Below are 26,233 nucleotides of genomic sequence, written 5' to 3' on the forward strand. Positions count from 1 at the left end.
TTTCTGTGCACGTGTCATTACATACCTTTTCCTGCAAAGCCAATGTTGATTTAAAAAAAAAAAGACCATCTGAAAAGTAGCTTACCATGCAGTGGTTCCTATGGGAGAGAGTGCTGTTGATCATTGTTCTTTCTGTGGACATGCACAGCACCCGATAGCCAAAGAGACGGGTGCTATCATGCAGGTATATGCGAAGCAGCAAAGCCATTTGAAATGAAACTGTGATGTTTTAGAAGCCTTTAAATTTATATTTTACATGGCCTTGTTCCAGCCGACTCTTTAGAGGGCCCCAGGAGCTTTCTGATGTAAATGCTTGATGGAAAATTAAGTCCTCAGCTGAAACATCAGAGGAGTCGTCCTTGTGTCAGATGTAAAATACATGGTATCAAGGGGGCTGTACTAGTTTCAACCATTGACTGCCGGTATGGACTAGGGAAAAGCTTTTAACCTCTTGTTTTCTTTTAAAGCGTTTATAAAGATGCTGTGATGGTACCTAGTTACCATCCTTACACTCTTAGAATGATAGGGGTTTTGATCAGTTTGGGCTTAAATATGAATGCGTTAAAAAAAAAAAAAAAAAAGCGTGTGCCCGTATTGAGTTGTGAGTCTTTCTTTGTTTGCTGATAAGGGTTTTTGGTTTCCTGCTGACATGCAACCTTGCCTTTATGGGGCCAAGAATATAATCGCTTTTTCCTTATTAGGGAAGATACAGGCAGAGGGTAGGAACTGAGTGAGAAGTCAGGCATAGACTTTCAATGTCTGTGCAATACATAGACTGCATTTTCTTCACATAGGACCTGCAAAGCTGTGGAAATACATACATGGCAACATAGCTGTCCCTCTACCCTTGGAGATTTGGCTGCTGCTGCTTAGAAATAGTATTCCAGAGCTCATTTACACCAGAAAAGTAAGCTGCATCTCATTGAAGCACTGTGGTGTTGAAGGTTTTTTCCCCTCTGAAAATTTCTTATTAGAGGAATTTTCTTAACAGCTCCGTGTTAAGGACTATATTTCACACCCCTTTTTCTCTTGCCTACACCTTTAATTTGGCAGTGGGGGCAGAAGTTGGTTTGTTAAGTTTTACCTTAATCTTGGGCAGAAATGAAGAGCCTTACCCCTGCACACAGAAATACACTGAAAAATACTTTGTCCGTTTCAGCTACCGAGCGTGCCAGGGAAATAGCACATTTGTACACTAAAAATATTCTGTACCTAAGATCTCTGCCTTATCCACATGCAGTGTTGTATACTAGACTTGAATGAACTATTCCTGAAATTTTTGAAGGCATTTTTCTTGGTGGGTGTAGGTTTTCTTTTCTGCATCTGTGTATGATTTACGTAATCTTATCTGTACATTTCCTAAGTCATATTTCAGCATTTTTGGGCATACTTGTATGATCAAATGGGGTTTGATAAAGTTGTTTGGTGTAACAGGATAATGACTTCTCTCAAAGTTCAACTTCTGGCCACATGAGGTTTTTAATGCTTTTGCTTTTTAAGGAGTAAAGTGTGACACAGACTGCAGTCTACTGACACAAGATTTGCTTTGGAAGCTAATTTTTTTTGGAAGCCTGAGTGATTTTCTGTGACCCAGGATGGTACACATTTCTGTAATTTTACAAAGTGGTAAAAAGCTGAGGGGAATACATGCTTTTTTCCATTATCCATGAAAGTATGCAATTTCTCACATTTGACCATGAAGGCAGATGTTATTCAATACATAAATGTTAGGAGAATTAAAATAAATCAAAGAGTTTCTTATAAAACATTGAGAGTTTAACAAGCACTTTATGCACAAGAAGGGTCTTTCATGGATATGCTCTTTTGATATTAGGAAATAGTAAAGCATCATGCTACCAGGACATGACATCTCAGAGGCATCCATGGGCCTTATCTGAAAGCAGGGAAATGGGTGGAACCAGGCGGCAGGCCTAGGGTCCCAGGCTTGAGTGAGTGATGGTGGTAGCCTCTGTTATTATTATTTTTATTTATTGATTTGTTTCTGAATAGTAAAGATCTTATTTGTTGTTTTCCTGCACTTCTGTGTTTGGCAGACAAAATGCCTGGCCTGGGGGAGCAAATTAAAATCCCATGATGTGAGCAGCTATCCCTGGCCGTTCCTCTCCAGGGCTCAATGAGGAGCTTTTCTCCCTGGACGTGCAGCTCTGAGAAGACTACTCCTCACCTTTCCTGAAAGAAAGGGCATTTACAGATACCCAGATTACACAGGAAGCTGCTCTCTTTAGCACTCCTAAGACATGCAAGGCATGCCTGGCTTTGAGAAAAGTCGCAAATGTTCTTAACCCACAAAACCTAATTATATGGAGCAGCTCCATGTGACTGCAGAGATGTTTAAGGGAAGTAATAACTGCCCTTTTATTCCTGAACAAAAGCCCAGGCCTGGAAGAAAGGGGAGGAAACAGGAGATTTTTATACAGAATATTTGAATAATGAGATCAGTAGGAGATGGCACGTGGAAGATACCTTTTAGGCAATTTAGGTACTTAAGCTGAAGAGTTATTATTAAGCCACTAACTGAGGACCTCGAAGTGCAGCGTTGCATGAGATTATGTGCAAGGATCGTTTCCCGCACTTTATAACTCTGTCACTTGCTGACAGGAAAAAGAAAGAAACTTTCTCTAGCGTGGCTAAAAGTTTGGGCTGATTAATGTGACGTGGGTGCCCTACTGGCATGATATATGAAAACCTCTCTTCTGCTGATGAACTTCTTGTTGTTTTGCAAGAGGTTTGATGTATTTTGAGCAAGTTTACATTCTGCTTTGTGACAGCATCGGTGCCCAGGCAGTGGAGATAAATTGGGGATGGCTGGCAGTGAAACCTTAACAAATGTGCTGACATCCCAGCTGAACCACAGGCATATGATGTGATTGATTTTTTGGCCCTGGGTGGATGCAAAGACTTGGTGTCACTTGAGGTCCCTTTGCTCTAGAAGCCCCCAGAGATAAGCATTTTTAATTGATGATTAACTGATAATTAGCTGAACAAATCAGTGCTTTTCTCACTCAACTCTCATGCTTCTTTTGCAGACTTTGCTCATTTCCTCTCACTGTTGTACTTGACACAACAGGCTCAGGTGTTGGTATATGCAGTCAGCACTTTCTCTCCTGTTTCCCTCTAGCGTAATTCAAATGCCTTTGCAGCCTGCACCATCGCTTCTTTTCAGTCATGTTTGGCAGGCTGGTTTCTGAAAATAAATAAAGGAGAGGAACTAAATAACTGCTGCTGGTACCTGGCAGTGCTTGAGGTAACAGCCACTATGAAGGAAAGCCTTGTGAAATTTCCCAATTATTTTCTGATGTTTTAATTGCTCTGGTTCTCCCATAACAGCAGTCAGCACTCAAAGTAGTGTTCATTTATTATTATAAAAAGATTATTAAGTTTTTCCTAACATCTGATAAACTTAAGGAGTTACCCTAAACCTGGTATGCCTGCCTCTTTTACTGTTCCCTTACAGTGTGAGACATTTCCGCTCTGTATGCTGAGCTGGGAACTGGGAAAACAGCAACTGATTCTTCAGTTTTTAGCTGTCCCTCTTCATTGTACCTATTTACCTACACTCATATATGCATCTAACCATCCTGGTTTAGCACTTTGTGATCCCTGCTTCTTTGGGCTCTTGCACAGAAAATGGTATTAGAACTCCAAATTTTGTATAGGACTCAGCTTAGTTCATTTGCAGTGCTCCTACACTGAGTATTCAACAGTGACTTTGCATCTTGGAGTTTGTAGTTTTTCCACGCTTCTTTTGTATCAGTGGTCTTTGAATTAAAATACCAGTTAAATGACGCGCAGTAAGGTCAACCGCATTTCTGCTGATCACCTACTCCGAGATTTTGTGTCTCTGAGAGAGTAACAGGCAGCAACTCATTATAGTTCCATGTAAGTTATTACCTCCTGTCAGCATCCTCTTGTCTGCTAAGTTTGGAGGTTTTGTTGTGGCAGCTTTTTGAAAATCAGAGCATCAGCCCCATGTCTGAGAACTCTTTGATTTCTTAGATTAAAATGTTGCTCAGTATTGACAGAGGCAACTTCAAGTGGTGTGCTAAGTTTTGGGAAAGCAAGGCAGGAAACAGAAACTATCTATACTATATTTTTGTCCAGATATTCATCAGCTCATGACTTCATCCCAGAGGTCATGCAGACTGTGGAACAGGAGTCTCAAGAGGATGCTACTGACTAGCAGGAGAAATCATCCTAATTAAAGGAAGACATTAGTACATGTTAGTGTCAAAATGAACATCTATCTGAATTGCCAGCAGGTCCCTGTTAACTCTTCATTAATGTAAAAATACTATCCTGTGGCGTACTGCTTGCCTAACTTTCTCTTTTCAGAATGAGAAACTATAACTATAGGTTTTTCTTTTTCCAGAAGTTTAGTATAATAGTGGTGTAGGTACAATAAGTTCCTTTTCCTATGTCTGAAAGGTAAGGGGCTTCCATTTATTATTATCTTAAAATCTATAAACTTTTTAGTCCTGACAAAAAGATCCTGCATAGTCACTAAGAGGAAAAAAAAAAATGCTGCGCACTCACTGAGGCAGCAATCAGTAGCTTTATTCTCTCTTTTGGGTGGGGTCTGTGTGAATTGTTCTTCATCTTTTGCTTTCTACAGCTGTTTTCCTTGTCCTCCTGTTTGCAGGAATTACATCACACTTGCTTACATATTCCCAATCAAAAGTTAGACCTATTTTAGTGCCTACAATGTAGCAGCCTCTTCCTGAAGTATTGTGTCAATGTAGTAAATAGTAACTGCATGAAAAAGGAAATGAATTTTTTTCTGCTTCTACTCTTAAGATGAAGGAGTTTAATTTGAAAAGGTTGAATTTTAATATAGTCCTTAATAAAAGTTTGGGGGTTTCTAGTACTGCTACCTTGACAAACAAACGAAAAAAAAGGATTAGGGAGAGAGTTCCTTCAAATTTTCCTCAACATGCAAGACTAGTTTTGGTGTAATTCATATCATTTATCATACTGTGTATATTTGTATCATAATAATTACATTTATTTTGTTATTGTAATATATATAACTTCTTTTTGTCTATTTTAGTATGCGCAAAGATTTTGAATAGTTTTAGTGTCCTCCATGAAAGTGTGAATAGTGGACCATAGTTAATGTTTTGCTCGTTCTGAAATCTACCTTTAAAATCTTACAATTTTTACTTCATTTTTTTACTTTCTTTTTAAATCTATTTCATCTTTTTGGCAGGAGTCCAGCACGTTTTATTTACGAGAATAGTAGGATTAAAGGACATGATTGAAGGGTATTAACTTGTCATAGAATTGCATCGCTTGGGCAGAAAGAGGGCCCCCTCATCTCTCTGATTCACATGCATGAAAACACCAGTTCAGCATCTGCCATGACTATAAAAATAATAATGAATTTCTTTCTTAGGAAAGTAAAGGATTAACAACAGTAGCTCATGCCAGGATTAGCACGGGGAAGTGCTGAAACAACATTGCTGAACCACTTTGCCAAGGCACTTGAGTCTTAGCTGGTAGGAACAAAGCTGTTCAAGTCATTTAAATTGTATTTTGCAAGGGGAGACTCCAAGGTCCCAGAACACGTGTTCTCAAGATGTGGATTATAACAACATTTCTGTGCTTGGTGCTCATGCTTGCTTTTCTAATGGCTGACAGGGAGCAAGGTCATTACACCTCTTTGTTTATAACAAAATCATGTCATGGCAAAGGTTGAAAGCAACAGCCATAGATATTAGGGCTGAAAAGAGCTTCTGGAGTTGTTTTTTACTTAGTTTTGGAGTACTACATGATAGTATCTTTTGTTTTCTACGGTAGATCTTTGTCACATCCAACGCTGGAACCCCTGTTTAAGACAGTGAGCTCACAAAAAACTCCTTTGCCAAATTGTTACACTATTTGTTTTTAGTAGTTTTATTTTCATCTTTTAAGATGTTAGTTTTAGTTTCTTGACTACAGGCACTTTTCTCTTGCACTTGCCTCACTTTTTTTTTAATTCCTCCTAGGCTTTTATTAATAATGTTAAATTATAACATTTTTTTCAATTTTTTTTCCCACTAGCTTTTAAAATCACTTTTAGTAAATCAGACTTCTAAAATAAATACAGATTTATTTATGTATTAACATTTTCTGGATGCTTTTGTGGATGGAATTGGTGGCATCTCCAGTGAAAACACTGTGCACAGGCACTTTACCAGGTAACAAGTAGACGCACCAAATTCTCCCAGAATACTGGGTCAAAGATTGGACATACCTGAGGACAGTACTTTTCCTAAAAGAGAGATTTTGTTGTCTTCCTCTTAATACGGTAGTATTTTTTTTAAGTTTTGATAAGAATTTTAGGTGCTCTCATTGTAGCTTCACTCCTGGTGTTGCATGAAGTTCAAAAGTACGCACTGAAAGCAACACATCATTCTACATACTAACTTTGAATGAACTTTCTTCTCCAGAAGTATCCTACTGCACAGTTTCTTATGGACTTAGTTTAGTACTGTGGGGACCATATGAAAATAAAGACATTCTTGCTTTGATAAGCAAAAGACCTTGGGATGAGTAAACAAGCTCAGCAGCTACTTGTGCCAGATGTAAACACATATGAGGCGCCTGGCTTGTACATGTGACCAAGGGGTTGTTGCGTGGTATAATAGGTTGTAAGCACGTACAAAAAAAGGTCTTTCTCCTGCACTAGCAATGGAGTCCGTGCCTCAATTGCTACAAATACTATCTGCTTTTGGTTAGCTGCCATAGGATTTCCCCAGTACATTTATCCTTCAGGTTGTCTCATAGTCCTTGAGGAATTCAGGTACTGAGCAAATGATGTTCAAGTTTGTGTTTGTCTTTACTCTCACCTTAGTCAATGCATGTGCTTGTTTTGCTACCCTTCATCTCAGGAAATATCTTCTGTGCATGTTCTTATGCTATATTTCTGCAGTACTTTTCTAAAGCCACTTTTCTTGTCTGATGGCTTACCCATGTTAAATCCTTTCTTCTTGAAGAAAATTTCGAGTGCTTACGACTGATCATCTTGTGCTCCTTTTTTCATATCAAATTCATTATGAGTACTGAATTTCACCCTCAAAATTAACCAGAGAATGTTGTTATTACCCTTCTGTGCTAGGTTTCTGTTGTGGTGGCACAAGGCTAGTGGATGTGATGCCAAAGGGTTTGCCCACTGAGTGTGGTGCCCAGGAGACCATAGCCCAGACAGGCCATGTAGCAAAAGGGTGGAACAGGCTGGCTCTCAGTGGGGACATCTCTCTGAGGGCTGCGTAATAGAAGTCCTGAAATCTAACAAAGGATTTCCTCTCAGTATCACAAGTTTTTCTCAGTAATGTGTGGCAACTCCATATCTCAAATACTGGAACAAATATATTTAGCTTAATTCAACATCAGAGAGCTAAAGGAATTGAAGTACTAGTATTGAAAGTGATTGTGTTAAGTTTCTAATTCTTTATGTTCCGGGATATAAAATAGTCAACAATGGAATATATGCATTGTTTTTCCTAAAAATAAGAAATCCTGCACTTAATTTACTGCATTTATTAGTACACACACATATTTATTTCTGTGTGTATATATATATTAATTTTTATACTTACTATATATTTATATATATATAATATATATATTACTATATATTTATAAATATAACTATACTTACTATCTGTATTTATAAATATAAGGAGAGATGTTTATATATTTATATAAATAAATAATTATCTATATGCATTCATGTTTGCCTAAGCAAATACCAGTTAACAAGAACCATTTTAATCATCATAGATCAAGGTGATAAGAATCAATCAGACTGAGAACTATCCTAGAAGTAGCAGCATTCACAAAACTTCATGTGGAAGGAAATGCAGTGCTAAGTAGAAAGATGATGACTAACAGCATAATCAGCATTAGTATCATAGTACGCTGCTACCTTCAGAGTTTTATCAGCTGCTTTACGTGTCATCTCTGTGAGCATGGCAAGAATGCTGGATGTATGACTTGCATTTTAGAGGCAGCTGTGCAGATGAACATCTCATTTATAGGACAACCAGAAATCATTCAGAACTGCCACCTCTAAGGAAAATACTATTTTTTTCTTAGTAAATTAGGAAAATACTCTGTTGTATCTGTGTGATAATTATCCTCTAGGAAATCCTGGACATTTTTTTCTTGTAAAATAATGGCACTGGTGGAAGGAAAAGGACATATGAGTACACAACTGTGGTGTTTTTGTATGGTTCCTTTTGCACACTGGAGTGACCAGCTAACAAAGCTCAAATGTGTGGGATGCCCCCAAGTGAGAGCCATCACAGAATCTGTGATGGTAGCATGGGTGTGAGCTGAGGAAGAAGAGCGAAGAAATCCTCAGCTAAAGAAAGAAAGACAGAAAAATTAGAGAAGCTGTGGGATACAACGGGAACAGAAAAATAGGACAAGATGCAACTCAGCAGTCTTGTCCTGAATATTTAGGAATTAAATAATTAAACTACCACTGTAGACTTTGTGTTTTTTTGTCCTCTTTCCAAGTGTTTGATGATATTTTCCCCAGAGATGTTTGAAAAACAAGAACAGGTCATTTGTAATACATATTTTAAAATGGATTTTAGATCTATGTTCATTATCAAATCCTATTGCCTCCCATCCAGATTTCCCATTAGATAGACTGTATTCTGATTAGTGAAAACAGCTTAATTAGATAACTGCAAAGGTATATGCATGCATTATTCTGATTTAAGAAACTGTTACTTGGATTTAGTGCTTATTCTCTTGTTTAGTGCATCAGCAAGCTGTGTACCTTTAGGTGAGACTGCTGTTTGAAATTGATTTATTTAAGGTAGTGAAGCTCTTGTATTGATCCCGGCTTAATTTCAGGCTAATTTTGTTTTAACTGCGATTGATTAAGCAGCTATTTAAGATAAGCTGATATAAATGACTGTAAAGCCAAAGATGTGCAGAGAGATTTACGGTCTTCTAAAGAACATAGGTTAATGTACACCTTCACTTGGTCCACCTTTCTCTAGTAGTTACCTGAAATGTGATTAGCGTCAGCGAACCAAAAGAAATTGTATTAAATGTGTCAACACGGGGCACATGGTTGAATTGCTTTATGTGTGCTGAAGCTACTTGAATGGTTTAATACAGGTTGCCGCTGTTCTCCTTGAGCTTAGATGTGGACCTGAGTTACTGCAGTATGGGAGGTGGTTGTGAGGAGGAATGGCGAGGACATGCCATGAATTTAGGCCATGGTAAATGATGAAGGAAACTCATGCAGGTGCATTTTACAATCTCAACTTTACACCAGGTGAAGAACATACACAAACGCAATTGCCACTATTCTTGATAACCTCTTACAGTGTGGTTAGTTGTGTTTGGGCTCTGTTGTCTACTTCTAAACGTAGCTTAAGACAAAAATAAAATTAAAAATAAGAGGGGATTTTGAGATGAGCTTTTGAAAGACTTTTTTACTATTTTGTTTTACAAGTAGTCCTTGGTTCATTAGGAATATGTTTTAACTGTCACAAAGTAGGAATGGTCTTATTTTATTGTTAGCTATACAAATACAAAGCTGTAGATGTAAGTGTGTAAGTGTAGCTAAGGTAAAGATGGTTATGCAACAGCTTAAGTAGAAATTATTGAAAGAAAAAATGATGCCTTAGCCAGTTATACCAGTGTATGAAATGTAGGGACTACTGTGTAAGATGGATGGAGGTGCATTGTTTCCTACTCCAAGTCTCCGCTGTCTGATAGTGATCAGTCTGTGGTACTCCTTTTGGTCAGACAAGCTATAAAAATGACAGGAAAGTAAGCGGTAATCTTTCCATTCCTGTATTAGCAAAGTCAAAGCTCCCCTTCCTTGCAGAAAGGACCCTGTGTCCTGCTGTGTGGCAATTCACTCTCCTCCTAGTGGCTCCCAGTGACTTCCTTGTTGTCAGCACTCGTATTTGCATTATTCTGAATGCTCTCATCACTGATCTCATTCCGGAAAATTCTTCTACTGTTGACTATGCGATGAAGCTGATGATTTTTTTTTTTTTTGTAAAAGCCTGTTCAAGAATTTCCCATCCCTATTTACTGCTTGAGAGAATGATAAAGGACCTTATCGCAGGACTGTACAAAGGAGCAGGCAGGAATCTCGAGAGGTTTTTCATCCATTCCCCAGTGGCAAGATCAGCGTTATCTACCTTTTCCATGCTGACTGGTTATTTATCATTTATAATGTCATCGTGTTCCTGTTCACTGGTGTCACCATTGGAAACAACCTTTTAAATTTTCCAGAGGATAGGTTTTTATTCCCCCTTTCTGTTACGTTTTCAATTCTCTTTACTTATCCCTGAACAAAGTTACTGCTTCAGGAGCTTATGCTTCACTTGGGATCTCTTGGATTCAGGGTTAGACCCCATTTTCCACATGTAGGCACCTATAGAACAACATTTAGTAACTTTCCAGTGATTTTGTATACTCTTTTTCTCAATCCGGAGTATGTAAGTAGAGAGATAAAATGTATAGATAAAGCCAGGCCCTTGCTAATCTGTTTTCACTACTCAACATTTCTGCAGTCAAAATCAGGCAAGGTAGAAGCAAATGTAGCTCCAATTTATTTTAATGGGAACTCAGGATTTTTAGATAGCGTCAGATTAAAAGTGCTCTGGATACCAATTCTCTGTAAATTATTTTTGCCTTGCATAACCCTCAAACGTACTATAGTGCTACTTAAAACTGCTGCTGCCTGCTGCTAACAATTAGGCAGACAGTTTGTCACTCCCAGGTTTTCACTGCTGAACCTGGCAGCGTTTGACTGGCCCTCTTCTGTCTCCTCTCTGGGAGCCCGTCTCCAAAGAGACAACATTAAATTTAGTGAACATGAAGACTGAATGATCATACAGATTCCTAGCAGCTCATCCAGGCCAACTCATCTGTTGCATGAGTTGGAACTGTTTCAAGGTATCTTATAAAACTAAATTATGCTAGTAATCTGGAATTCATGGAACATTTGTCTATGAAAATATCATAGTAACTTTTTTTTTGTCTACGAGGAAGCGTGTACTGCTTAGATATTGTACAAAGCATCTTTTTACTTGGGCTGTGGTATCTTAATGTGAGTGAGCATTCAGGTGGTAAAATGCTCATTACAAATAGTCTCTTACTGATGTTGCTTTGTGATTATTTTCTATTATTTTTTGGTCGTCAAATATTTCCTTCCCTCCATTTACGGTCCAGTAGAAAATTCAACCTTATGTCTACTTGCAGGCTTCATTTAGAAATTGTTTCAGTTGTACAATGCCTTTCTAGGATAGAAATTACCATCAAAAGAAGCCTTGGAAAGGGCCATGGATATTTTTTAAGCATTTTGTTTGAGCAAGTTCTCTTCATAAGAAAATCTGAAGTGCACAAATGTGGAGAAAAATGGGAGAGGGAGCTTGCTATCTTTTTCTGAATGTTCAAGATGCAAGGGTAAAATGAGTTGGTTTTGCTGAGTGATAGCTGTATTACATGTTTCTTAGAAGTAGTTAAACATTATTACTACATGATTAAGCCGCCATTGTTAGACATCCTTAATGTCTGAGTATTTTAGGAGAAAGATGCTTTTTTATAAAACACTTTTCTTTACTACCAGCTGAGCCCTAACTCCTATGCTGAAGTTTTGCCGCAGTTGTGGAACAGTATCTGTGGATGGAGATGTTGTTGAAGAATGAGATTAAAAATAAGATGCTAATTTTATGGAGACTTTGGAGAGTGCATGAGGGTAGGGAGGGCAGGAGGCATTTTTGAGTATAAAATGTACATCTAGGATTTGGTAATGGGATTTCCTTCACTGATATATTCAAGAGGGTGGAAAAAAATCGTAACAGCAATTTCAGTTGCACTTAGTATTGCAGAATTGTAGGGGTTGGAAGGGACTTCCAAGATTATCTGCCCTATGGCTGTCCAACCTTTTGGCTTACCTGAGCCACATGGAGTGAAGAGGAATTGTCTAGGACCACATTTACAAATATTGATCCGAAAGTAATGCCTTCTATTTATTTCCATGGAAATGACAACTGACAAAAAGAGGACAACAACACAATCTCGCAGAGCAAATTCTCAGCTACAAAACTTTTTATTTTTCAAAACAGTCACCATCATTAGCTATGTATTTTCACCAGCGATGAACAAGAGCCTGCGTACCACACTTGAAACAATCTGCACCTGTGGAGGTGACGTTCCTTCACCCTAATATAGAAGCAAAGCTTTCCTCATTACGCAAAGGTCAATAAAAAGTTATCTAGTGTTATATTTGAAAGTGACCGTGTTGCCAGTCACTGGAAATCCATGTCCCTTTTCATAGTAGGACCATCTGTCCCTGATTGCAGTAGCTCACAGTCCCTGTCCCAAGTGGCATGGAGCAGCAGAGAAATTTCTAACAGTGCTAGAGAAAGCTACCTCTTCTTATCTTGGCCATACATTTGTCAGACAATGGCATTTTGTCGGTACGGAAAGCAGTGCAGAGGAGGTTCATGCACACTTAATTCATAAGATGATAATGAGCCAAACTCAAGGGTTCTGTGTGCTGCTTTCTTGGCACCAGGTGGGGTTGAAAGTGCTTAATCAGCTTGGATCTTGTGTGCTGGATTTACAACTGTGGCGAGCTGTCATAATCTTGCTTCTTGATGTCAGCACAACAGACCACAGCACTGCTGAAATTCATGTTAGTAAAAGATCATTTCAGATTAGTTATGCTCCAATATGGCATTTCGCTAATGCATTTTGACAGTACCTTCAAAATAAACAGCTATACTTGCCTATTGTAATCACTCACTCTGTACATCTTAACCTGACATTGAGCACAGACAGCCAGGAGAGGAGTGAGTGAAAATGTATAAATGCTTTATTGATTTATACGGGCACCACGCTTTATATAGATGCATTTATAGATGGTTTTCTATTTATTATTATGAGGTTCCCATTATACTGCAACTAACTGGATTCATCTGGCTAAGGAACAGAGCTACTTACATAGGAGAAAACCCACATATGGGATGCTTATGTAATGAGTGTTCATGGTCTGCAGAACTACGCATTTGCTGAAAGATACATTTGAAGTAACTTTGAATAGACTAATGTTCTCCCTAGAAGAATCTTGGAGCAGGCTACGCACAAGCTGCACCTGAGCAGCTGCTTCGGACACTCTCTGTTTTATTTCTGTCTTATATGGCAGCCATAGCTGCACCCAGTGCAGGAAGTGAGGCTGCAGAGGGCAGAGCAGGACAACTCCTCCCCCTGCCCAGTGGTAGTGCTGGGCCAGATGCACCCCAGGGTACGGTTGGCCCTTTGGGCTGCCAGGGCACGCTGCTGGCTCACATTCAATTTGCTGACAGCCAGAACCCCCAGGTCCCTTTGTGCAGGGCTGCTCTCCAGCCTCTCATCCCCAGGCATGCCCCAGATGCCAGACTTGACAACGAAACGTGTGAGTGAGATTTGGGGCAGAGTGTAGGTTTGTTGCGCTGTGGCATACAAGGTAATAGAAGAAATAACAATAGAGGATGTAGGGATGCTTTTCTTATAGCTTTGCAAAAGCACTTTGAGAGTAGTAATATTTCATTTTTTTCTGAATGGATTTAACATGATTTTTTCAGTTTGCAAGGAAACCTATTTTTGTGTCCTGTGTCACATGATATTTTGAGAGGTTTATGTGATATTTTGTAAGTTTTGGTTGATCAGAGAGCTTTATTTCTTCCTGATATGTTTGTCATTGTTGTTGTTGCTCTTTAAATAATAAAAACAAATTCAAAATTTTGGTTATGTGCCTTAGCGAAGAAAGAAGGAAATGTTTTTCACTTCTGAGATTTGCTCTCCTTTCTAGGGCTGTAACGTGTTTTAATTTTGCACACATAAAAAGGGTTGGAATGCTTTATTAAATGATAAATTATCATCCTTTCACTATTTTTACAACCAGATCAAGATATATTTGAACTTGAATGTATTGGATATTGTTCATAGGGCTGATTGAACTACTGCTCTATTAATATGCAACAATTTCCTATGTTTTACATACATCACTGTGATGGTATATCATATATAATCTAGATAGCAGTGGGCTGCCCTGACCCCCGAAGATTTAATTTTGGTTCAGTATCCCAGCATATAATTTACTTCATTATCAAACATGGCATCATGTTTTATGGTCTTGTTTGATCAGAAGTGAAAGTGGTCATGCAGAAGCAGAACTCTGATGAGTTTGACCAAGCAAATGTAACCAGCCCCATTTTATATCCTTATTTTCAATACAGAGCATAAAAATTATTTCAGCTGAGCTGCAGGCTGCGTAGATTCTTGGTCAGTCCCGCAGGGTTGTAATGAGTGTAGGTGGGAATACTTCTAGTAGGAGAGGTTGTTAGCAGGAAAATACCACAGCCCTTATTTTCCATTACTTGGTACTAATGGATGCAGAATTTAATACCTCCTGGTGGGTTTGCCCTAGTGCTTTTGACTTTTGAGGGGTTTGAATGTCTCTTCAGCTTCCTTAGTTTCTGCTTTTGAATTGTTCAGGCAAGAAGTTGGAAAACTGAAAATATAAACAATAATGATCATTATCATTTCTTATCCTTATTCTTCCTTTAATCAGGAAATAGGATGATGTCTAAACAGCAAAAGCTTTTGTATAAAACAATGCAGAATCATTAAAAAAAATTTTAATTTTGTTCTTTAGTCCTTTTCTCCATAGCATGCAGAGGTGCCAACTTGCTAATAGCATTGCTCTTCAGTAGAACGGAAAGCTGTCAGTTGAACACGTGTCATTTTATACTAGCACTCAGCAGCACTTGCTGGAGTAAATATGCACAGAATGCAACACTGAAAACATGGTTCCCTTTCCCTTCTGATACATTTTCTGCATTGGAAAGTGAATGCTGTTGAAGAATATTGAGTTCTTGTTTCCTTTACTCTTTGTAAAGCTTCCCCACTACAGGGAGAGATTTAGTTCCACAGCAATACTTAAGTTGCATTGTTTTCTAAATATCTGAATTTCCACTCCCATTGAATTCACACAGGTATTGAGTGAAGAAAAATGCTGAACTGTAGGGTTTTGAGGTTTTTCATTTACATTTGTTTTTTTATTTTTGTTCAGATAATTGCTTACTTGGCAAAGCTAGTCATTTTATAATACATGCATAGAAAACGTCTGTTAAGTAATTAAGAGTTCTCCTCTAAAATGGCAAAATACCAAGGAAGCACAGATAAGAGCTAAAGCATACAATGTGTTAATATTGCACTTGAGTGGTTAGATAGTTTTGCAAAAGCCTTGGGCTTTTGCTTTCAGCTGTGAGAAGAAGATTGTCAGTGCTGAGGTGTCCCCAGAGGCTGTAACTGGTTAATTTTCAGGCTGTCCTCTGGAAAGATGAAAATGCAATCAGTGAAAAAGGCACATGAAGAGAAGAGGTGGTTGTGAAGATGATGAAGCCATAATGATTTGGTCTTCTGATTAAAGACTTTTAGTAATTACTGAAACCTCCTTTTGTCCCATTCTGTATCCTAGTAAATGTAGAATACGGCTGATAATGTCTGTTTATTTGTGATTACATGCTTAATGGCTTTAATAAAGTCATATATATTTTCATTACCAGAGCTTTTAAAATCTTTCTCCTCATAGAAATATCTAATATTTTGATCAATGCTGACTGCACTGAGATATTTGAAAGCTAGTAATTGTGTGTTATGTCTGCATTAGCTGGTACTGTAGCTCAGTAGGAACAGATCTGTAGAGAAATGCAGTTGATATGACATTTATACCTGTACCATTGCTATACCTATTTTATTGGATTTTACTCCAGATTGACTGTAGTCTCATTTTGTAGAACACATATAGCATCACCTAGTTTACCTGTTCATATGCTCTGGAAATGTCAGTGTGAAGCACATCACAACCAGATGGAACAACTGAGAATTTGCTTTAAAGGCGCTCTTCAGATCTGAACTTCAGTGCTTATAAAATGGTTATGTAGATGGTACTCATCAAGTGACATTAGCAGCATAATCATCAAAGCGATGACTATTTCTTACATGCTGTTACAAATTACAACTGTGTTCTGACACACTAAATTGCATCCCAAACTTATGTCAGCAAGTAGTAACAGCGACTTAGACCATAGGAAATTTTTCATACAGCTTTCAACTCCTGCTGTTGATGCACCATTTCTCCATTTAAGAGCTTCCCTTTCCCAGCACCATTTCTTCATGAATTCAAGCAGCAATGTGTCAGCGGTTGGCAGTGGAACAGTAAGAAATTCAAGAAGCTGTCACTGTATGAGGCATAGACACAGAATTTTAACTTCTGGTCTCTTGTTGATCTGAGTGCTTAAAAGTGCCAGCTCTTTTTTTTGTGTGTGTATGTGTGTGTGGTGGAGGAGAACTCTACACCATCTCCAAGTGCTTGCTTCCTGAACCTTAAGGTTTGTATGCATCTGGCCATGTTTTGACTGCAGTGGTTGAGTTCAGATATAGCTTAAAAATGGGGAAATAATGCGTTATTTATGGATGCCTATGCAAATCAGAGCAAAACTGAAAGAGCTAACTTTGAGGTGTAAGAAAACAAGATTCCATGAAAAAAATGAATATTTAGATTTTCTAGTCACTGTCTGTTAATCCAGTCTTCTAATCAGTTAATTTATTTTTTTACCAGCAGCTGGAATATTTCCCAGGGTTGTACAATCAGTTGTCTTGTCTTTGTCACAGGTACCAGATTAACTGCCTCAGAAACCAATGTCCTCTATTTTCATCAACAAAGCAGGTTTGGTGAGGGCATGAGAAGTATAAGCTTCCCCCACACTGCTCAATCAATATGCCTCAACCCTGACCCGAAAGAGTATCTCTAAGGGGAAAGATATTTGTTAAATTTCTTTTCCAATTAATTTGACAGCTCTGCTGAGACTACTAACAAAAGTACTAATTCATGCTAATTGCAGTAGTGGACCTACGTCATCGGGGAGCTCTTCTTAGCATCACACAAACCACGAGGCAGCATTTTGATTAGGAGATGTCACTGAAAGAAAGGATTCAGAGCTTATTCTGTATTAATTTGCTCACCTGTAAAATGGGGACAGTGATGTTCTCCTGCATGTGTTAACAAAGGTGGAATGCCTCAATAGAATGTTCAGTCTTGATAAATGAAAATTCATCTCCCTTCCATGCCAGAGACGAAATGCAGACTTTTCATACTTCTGAATTCGCTGTTTTGGAACAACATATGTGCACTGCCACGAACAACTGGGACAGGAATGTCAGAGAAATTAATACTGAGACTAGGATTTAGCAAAAAACATTGACTTTTCAACATATATGACAGTAACATGGATGGTTACCATAATTAATCTTTGTTAGTGATAAACTAGCAGTTATACTAAACCTTTTGCTTTAGGTCTTTGAAATAATATCTAGGCTTTAGAGATGAGAGTAAAATAATTCAGGAAAGAACAAATGATTATCCTTTATCTGCTTTTCTCTTGCACTTTCAGATGGTGTTACCATTAGGCAAAGGTTAAGTTTTAGGACTAGATGTAATCTGTCTGACAGTTCTTTTACTCTTTATTTATATCAGTTTCTACATACAAACTTGTTAGCCTAGCCTCAGTTGGGCACAGAGCAATTATACAGCCACCTCTATGTAGAGTGATAAAGCTGTTTTTCACTTATTAATTAAATCTAGCCTGGGGAGATTAGAGGCCACTCTCTTGATTTTTCATCTCTGAGAAGAGCGAAGCATGGGCAGTGCCTTCTCAATAGCCCTCTGGTTCCTCTGAGCTGGAAAGGAAACACTTCACAAGAGCTCATGCCCCCTGTGGCACTCAGGTCTGTATTTCGTACGCTGATGTTAGGAAACATCCATTGTTTGGAGCTGTTAGGATCCTACCTCTCGTTTGCCTTTTAGGAGTCCATAGGGAAATTTGACTTCAAGGAAAAAGTATCTTGACATTCTGTCCTTGCCAAATAGTCATTTAAAACTCTCAGATTTCTTTGTAGAAATGCTCACACAACCTGTTTTTTCCCCTCAGTTCACGTTGATGCTGGGTATGTTTTCTGGTATTTCTTTACTTTAAGCTTTTTTTTGTTTGTTCTGTTGTTTTGTTTTTTAATACCTCTTAAACTGGGAAGTTGTTTTTCATCTCAGTATGGATTAAATTAGCTTCTAAAGAAACAGAACGTGGGATTTCTCTGTTCGTCAAAATGACAGTTTAATATATTTCAGTGTGTTCAGGCTTTGCTTCAGGAAAACATCTTGTTTAGGGAAAGTGAAAGACACTGCTTATAAACATAAGTTTATTAAATTCCCCTTTTAAATACTTGCTTAAGTGACTCACCAAGTATGGGTGGAATTAAGGTAGAGCTGTGTTTATTTTCTTTAAATTCTGAATCAAGACTGTGATTCTCAGTGATTTCCTGTTAATGAAAGATTTCTCCCCCCCACACACACATGCATGGAAATGAGCTGAAATGCCTTATGCATTTTGGAGCATGATATTTGCATACCCACAAGGTAGGACAACTTTACTGCAGTGCTGCATTTAAGACCGACTGTCTTTGACATTGTACTTTTAACAATGCTGCTGGTAGCAATCATGGCCATAACTAAAAGGAGATGCAGAAGCCTGCAAGGCATAACATGAAACTATTACAGACTGCGGTTGAAAGGTGCAGTGTTATTCCCTCAAGATAAAGCTATCTCTTATGTACATATAATTAATATGTCTGCCACTAACAGTTATTAAACAAAGAACAGGAATTGTTTCTGCTGAATGACTTGACCTGGGAGTAAAGCCAATTTAAAAAGCATCTGATTAAAATACATTAAGGTCACAGATCACTATAAAATATGAAGTGAGGAGGAAGAAGCAGAAATTTCATGAGTAAGATTGAATACTACTGAATGTGTTTTTTGTACTGGCAGCAGCTTTCAGGTGTGAAAAATGAGTGCTTATTCCCAAGATGATTTTTCTAGAAGCACTGCAGCATCACATCACAGTGGATCCTTGCTGCATGCGCAGCACGACGTCCGTCCTGCCGGGATAGGGCTGGAAGATAAGAGCGGTGAAGAAGAGAATTCCCTGAGCCCTCAGATGGTGGCCCTGTCACTGTTGGAGGAAAGGAACTGTGCTGTCTCCATTAACTGTTGATCTCTTCTAGCTGTGGACAGCTGCTGTTCTTTGCATCTGCCAGCAGCTTCGGCTGTGATTTTCCCATCTATAGATGCAGAAGTGTAAACAGGCCATGTTTCCTTCTGCACTAATCTTCTCCCCCAAGATAAGTTACAGTAATAAGTAGCTGCATTTTTTCCAGAGCTATTGCAAAGCCTAATAATGGAAGTAGTGATGGTTACGTCTTTTTCATATTTAAAATGCAGCTTTTAATTTTGTCTATGTTTTCAGAGTAAAAAGTATGTTTTGTGCACAGAAAATACAGTACAAGATTTTATTGATTTGCTGATAATGCTTAGCAAAAATAGCTGGGTTGCTCCTGCTGCTAGCAGTTTTGTAATTATTTCAATTATTATACATAGCATACTGAAGACTGCAGTGGAGTTGGTGTCTGTTACATCTCGGTGAAAGAACTGTAAGCTTTTATTTCCCCAGTGAACAGAACAGTTGGTGATGGGCAGAAGGAGGAAGCCACTGTGCCTCTTCCTGGGGATCTTCTCGTGGGTTCCATCCCACCAAGGATTTTAACCCTCACTAAAATCTTTCTCAGACATGTTTCCCTCCTCCTCTGGGCACAGATGGTTTGTACCAGCACTACAGCAGCCCAGAAAAGAGAAAACATGATGCTCTGCCAGTGTAGTAGCCTATAGTGGGCATCCCCACCAGTGGGGAAGCTTTAGGGCTGCTAATGCCCAGTCCTCTTCCGCCTCCTCCTCCTCCTCAACAGGTACAGGGACCTATCAAAGTATGCCAGTGCTATTCCATCTCTTGCCTGTGTTCCTACAGTATGGTGCAGTACTTAGCACTGAGGATTACTCCCTGAACTGTTATCATACTCTTTACTCAGATCTAGTGACAAAAAGCTTCTCTTAAGTTCTATAGAAATAAGAATTGAAAATATGCTCTACTTTTTAGAAGCCTGTCTAGGCTATGTAGGCATGCAAGAAGATTCCCAGAGGCCTGTAGTGAAGACCACCACATCTGATATTCTGTTCGTAACTTGTCACCCTGCCTGCAAGGACTACTTTCTGTCCCCGGCCACCTCGTCGCATTTACACATCAATATGATGAGCGGCAAAATGGCGTTTATTGTTAAAAGCTACAAAACTATATAGTATATCTTATCTTTTACTAGACTGTTCCAGAAGCTCACGCAGGCCCCTGGCCAATCGTATTGAATATCCCGCTCTGGCCACTCTCTTCCGAAAGGCCATACACGGAGTTGTTGTACACCTTGTTATGAAAACAAAGAAGGACAGCCTCTCCTTCTTACGTCATGGGTTCAAGTAAAGTAGGTGAACCAATAGCAAGCATATGAGGAAGGGCCTTCAGCGTTACAGCCCAAGTACTCCGTAACATGCCTACTACAACAGAGTGCAGGGGAAAAAAGGATGTGCACCTATGTAAAGCCATAGATTAAGTGGCTCTATGTATACTAATGTCAACTAGAGCTGCTGAAGACTGTTTCCCTGCTCTGAGGGACTATGCAGGAAATCCACATTATAATGCAGTGTCTCCTGCAGAGCAGCGTGCCAGAGTGAGCAAGGGAGGAGAAAATGAGACATTTTCAGTGCAGTGAATGATGTGCGATAGAAACTGATGATGGGATGATTCAGGGCAGAATTTTACCTTCATTTCCTACTCTTTGTGCATCTGAGCCAAAAGTACAGTGCCTCTATCCAGTGTTATTTTTAATATAGCACATGAATGACACATATGGTTGCATACAATTTGTGACAAAAGTGTGAAATGAGCAGTTGTGAAATATTCTTCATTTAAAATTAATCATGGTCTTTACCTTTTTGTTGTTTACTCATGGTATAAACACATACAGGAAGGGAAAAAGTTGACCCGTCCACGGAAAATAAAATGGTTTGGAGAGTTTTATAAGGTTAATCTATGCTGCTGGTTATGACACCTGTTTTTACAAGCTGAATGCTGTGCCATATCTCGTTTTGCCCTTGTGCATGTACAGGGTTCAATTCTGCTGCTGATAAGAACATTGAGCTGCCATCATCTCCTGACCATGACCATCATGTGCGTGGTGAGAAGAAAGTCATACGTGCTTCCAAAAGGGACTTGACAATGCTGCAAAGTCTTTGCCCCTTCCCTTATTTGCTAAATTCTGTGGTTCAGTGCCACACTGATGTTTTGTCCTTGAGCAGAAGAGGAGCACTTGATTGCATGGTAGCTGCAGCCATATCCTCCTCCAGTGTGCTGCAGTGCCTGAGCCAGGCCACAAGGCCTAGCACCTCTCTTCATGGCACGAGGAGCAGAGGGACACCCTCTGGCTGCGAGTCTGGGACTGGGGTGGTGGGACTGCAAGGGTGGCTGCATGGTTCAGGGCATTCAGTGGTGTGTGTGTGGCTAGGAATTGTGGTAGTGTTGTGTATGGTAGGCTGCAGGGTGCTGTAACATACATAATAGTTTAATATTTTAATTTTAAATTAATTCAAGTTGAGTCATTTAACCCTTAATTAGGACCATGTTTTCCTCTAAAGTCAAACCCATCAGTCACTTGACTGTTGAAAGAAAAGACAGTCCCATTTGTTTTAGCAATAACTGCTGTAGATGGCCATGTACAGTTGTTTTTCTCTCTCTGAAGTAACTTTCACCACTCTCTAAGACATTCATCAATTTTAGCTTAAGGAAACTCATTTTTAGCCAGTAACAGGACAGCTGCAGTCCTGAAACTCTTACCAGCAGGTAACTTTAATGAAGCCAGTGTAGCTCACAATCATGCTGAAGAGATGGAAGTCAGTCCAACTACAGTTATAAAATGATGTTTGGAGTTGGGGTAGCACAGGAGTCACCATTGCCAGCAGGTGTTGGGCAGCGAGGGACCCTGGAGACAAGTTCCTACTGCCCTCTGCCTAGAGAGGGGAGTGAGACTGGGGCCACAGGGGAGGAGTCTTCTCCCAGCCCAGCGTCCACATTTCTGCTTCCCAAGAGGTTTGTTGGTTTTGAATGCTTCATATGAAACATATGCAAATACAAGATAGTTGTTTGCTGTTTTTTTTTTTTTACTAACTTATTACTGATGTCAGTACTTTCAGCAGCTACAGAAACAGACGATCACTTTCTTATCTTTTGTACAGAAGCTACATGGAACTGAGGGGAAGAAAAATTCCTTGGCTTCTGAAAGAAAATATTAAGGAAATATGCTTCTCAGAGCTGCTCCCATGCTGAAATTACACATTCAGTGAACACTTTGTGTGCTATGCTTTTATTTTCAGCCTGGCTGAAGCTGTGGTGTTCACTGTAAAAAATTAAACTTTCTTCTGTCACTTCATGTAATCCATTTTTTCTGACATAAGAAAGAATGAATGACACTTGAATTGAAGACTTCTTTTTCTCTTTATATCAGGAATAAGAAATGATTAAGAAAAGAATAATAATACTAAATACGTTGAGATGACTTCTTGTTGGCACTCCCATTCCAAGCTTCAGTTTCAAGTATAATTGCTTTTTTTTTCTCCTTTGGGCTGCAGTGCTGGATAATCTTAAATTGCTCTGACAGAGACAGTAAGTGTGAGACAGCCCAAGGGGAAGCCACAAGATTGGGATGCCCTCGCTAGGACGTGCTGGGACAGCAGGGATCCAGCAGTGCTTCTCTGCCACCAAATGCTGAGTTGGCAGTAGGGAAACTGTTTTAGGGATGTCCTGTCCCTCTGGCAAAGAAGGAGCCTGATCTGGTTCCTGCCTCTTCCTCTCTTCTCCTTCCCCACACAAGCACTACATTTTCTTAAATGGAGTCTACTGTTTTTTCATAGAATGATGGAATGGCTTGGGTTGGGATGGATCTTCAAGATCGAGCTCTAACCCCCTGCCATGAGCAAGACTGCTACCCATTAGATTAGGCTGTCCAGGGCCCCATCCACTACAGCCTTGAATAATTCCAGGGATGGGGCATCCACAAATGGCCAGGCAGCCTGTGCCAGTGCCTTGCTGCCCTCTAAGGCACTACTTAATGAAGAGGTCTGATTCCTTCCCTTACAAAGGGAAACTGGATACAAAATCTATCCAGTGCTTATGCAAGGTTGTTTATAGATGTTTAATTCTTTGTCATATTAAGAAACATTGGCTTCAAATATGTCCCAAATAAGCAGTCTTACTGTAGTTGCATCCCATAAATAATGCTTAGGTGTTATGAATAAATTATGCTTAATGAGCAGTTGAAATTGTCTGGCGGGAAGATCAACCATATGGCAAAGGTTCAGCTTTAGGTTGTTAGTCTTTTTCCAATCTTTATTTTAAACTAGTATAACAAATTATTTAAAAAATGTAAGATTTATACTCAGAAATGCCTCTTTGTCTTGTATATGCTTTCCACGAATATGAAAATGTCCTTCAAGCTAAGTAGGTATGATTAGATGAAGTCATTTGTTGTCATTCTTTATGTGCTGCTTTCTTGGTTACTGGTACTGGAAAGGATGGGGTTACCATCCCCTCTTTTCCTGGGGCCAGGAAAGTCCATTCTGTACCACAAGGCAGTAAAATAATCAGAAGCTCCTCTGTCAGCAGGAGGTAGAATAGAGACAAATGGGTGTGACCTGTTTATCATGAGGCAATAGTTGAGAAAGGATGAGAGCTGAGTTTTAGGACTGCAACAACTGCAGCAATAAACCAAAAAAAAAAAAAAAAAAAAGCCAATTCTATTTTCTGCTGTATTTTATCCTAGCGGAGGTGTTTAAAAGGAGTTGTTGAATTTTCCTTTATTTTCCTCAGGTTAAACAAACAAAAGTCTCCTCCCAGGCAGCAAGACTTTTTGGAGATGGAAACAAAAGCAGCCCCAGCTGCACAAGGTCAGGCTGTGCTGAATCCTCCAGCTTCACATTAGGCTCTGCAAGCTTCGCTACAGGAGCAGTTTTAGCAATTCGGCTTTCACAAGCTGCCTGGTGGCACCATGCACCAGAGGCTCAACCTGGGGATTACTTCATTAAGGCTTGCAGGAGGCGTTGTGAAGTGGGAGATGACTTTCTCAGCTGTGTTGTTAGCGTGGCATGGGAGGCAGCAGCTGCAGCTAGGCAGCCTCTGTTTGCAAGGGCTGGGAAGTGCTGGAGGGTGGCTGAGATTAGCGCTTCCTTGTGAAACATTTCTTACATCTCCAGACGGGCTCAATGCTGTGCCAGGAGGTTTTTCTTTGTTAAGATGTTTCAGAATTGGATGTGCAGCTGCAGGAGGTTTTGGTTTGCCTCTGCTTTCCAATGTGTTTCACTCAGGTGTTTGGTGCCCAAAGCTAATGAAACAGAAATTCATGTAGGATATGATTATAGATGGTAATGTGGGAACTGAACAGCCAGTACTGCAGCTTCCCTCTACTCCATCCCTTATGAAAGTCTTGGAATTATTATTATTATTTTTTTTACCACAGACTGCTCATCTAGACTTTTTTTTTTCTGTCTGGGCAGCGCATGTATGAATGGACATCATCTTGTATCCTGCATTTTATACTACATTTATGAATCAGCTCATCTCCATAAGCGAAAATGAGAAGTGTGAGCCTGCTTTGGTTCTTGCTAAGACTGGTGAACCTACTCTTTTTGGCTTCAAAGGAGCATTTAAATCAATGACAGGTCCAGGACCATTTTATCTATGCTTGACTGTCTGAGCTCCAGACACACAAAAAAATGGATGTGTTTTAGATTGCGTAGCTCCTTTTTTTTTTTGTACTTTAACATTATATGAGAATGTATTGGGGTTTCCTAAGAATGTTAGTGATGTTAGTGTATTAGGCGGGTGCTTGCTGTGAAATGAAAGCAATAGGTGAACCCGTTTTCAGATGAAATCCCTTTTGTTGCATTGTCTGTGTGCTGTAGTATAGCTGTTGTATAGTTATCGTTACAGACTTATCGATGTGTCAGCCAGATCAACCATACTGGGTAAATTCAATTCAGAAAAGGATGTGTGCCTTGGAGAGAAACAACAGCTGAGCTGCAGAGTCTGAGTGTTATCTGGTTTTGGTTTAATTTTTTTTTCGATTTTTAGATGGTGAGATCATCTTAGTGGAAAGAAGTCAACCATTTTATTTAATTGCATGGGTTTTCATAAAAAGATATTTGCTTGATTGTTCATTTCTGTAACTTACTTCAAAGGCCGTTTTCATCTGATGCAATGTGGCTTTGAATCAGTCTGAAATGCTACAGGAACCAAAACAGAAAGGACGTGCAAATGTTAATGAAGCACTGCCACCAAGGTTTTGTCAGAAGTAGATTTTGTGGGCTCCAGCACCATCCCTACAGGACTTGGTTAACACAAAATGCATCCTCATAGTACAGATCCTACAGGTTTCTGGTAGTCAGTACCAGGGGCAGCTCGTAGAGTCTGATGCATTGTGCTGCAGTAATGGAATAGACTTTCACTGTTCGGGTTGATTTCTTGATTTTGGATTGCTTAGTCATGTTGAACTGAATAGGTTACAGTTAGCATTCCCTTGTAAGCAAATCCCAGCAACAGGAACAGGATAACGTTAGTTTCTTATACAGGATAGGGCCCATGTTTTGGAAAATTAACCAGAAGCAAAATAAAAATAAATGAAATTCTTGTAATACAGTGTAGAAAATGTTTCTTCTTGCAACATACTGTTCTGCTATCCAAGCAAAACTGAATACAAATTGAAGCTGATTCATGCAGGGCTTCATTTTACTAAGAGGTTAATTTCTGTCAGCTTTCTCATTATGAGAAAACTGTGGTTTTGAGACTATAAACACCCCCAAAATATGATCTACATATGAAAGATTCCAGGACAGTTACAAGATCACTTGTTAAAATGGAGGAGCTGTCCATGGAATTTAAACTCCACTCTTTTCATTTTGCAGCTTGTCGACCTGGGTTCTACAAAGCCTCTGCTGGCAATGTGAAGTGTGCCAAATGCCCACCTCACAGCTCCACCTATGAAGATGCATCTCTGAACTGCAGGTGTGAAAAGAATTACTTTCGCTCTGAGAAAGACCCTCCATCCATGGCTTGCACCAGTGAGTAGCATCATTGTGCTTGGGGCTGTCGTTTTTGCTCTTCCATCTGTATCTGAGCAGCTTGCTTGCTTCCTCCCATGTTCCACTGCAGTCAGCCAT

General features: G+C 39.3%; 1 protein-coding gene across 4 annotated transcripts in view; it reads left to right on the top strand.

Moving 5' to 3' along the window:
- EPHA3 (EPH receptor A3) overlaps window positions 1–26,233 on the top strand; it is a 216,107-nt gene that overhangs the window by 115,457 nt on the left and 74,417 nt on the right. For all 4 annotated transcript variants that reach the window (XM_021401433.1, XM_021401442.1, XM_021401453.1 and 1 more), the window contains one exon: window positions 25,979–26,134. In XM_021401433.1, the coding sequence (XP_021257108.1) occupies window positions 25,979–26,134 (156 nt within the window). The remainder of the gene's footprint in view (window positions 1–25,978; window positions 26,135–26,233) is intronic.

This window comes from Numida meleagris, chromosome 1 (genome assembly GCF_002078875.1).
Source record: "Numida meleagris isolate 19003 breed g44 Domestic line chromosome 1, NumMel1.0, whole genome shotgun sequence".
In the NCBI taxonomy this organism is placed as follows: domain Eukaryota; kingdom Metazoa; phylum Chordata; class Aves; order Galliformes; family Numididae; genus Numida; species Numida meleagris.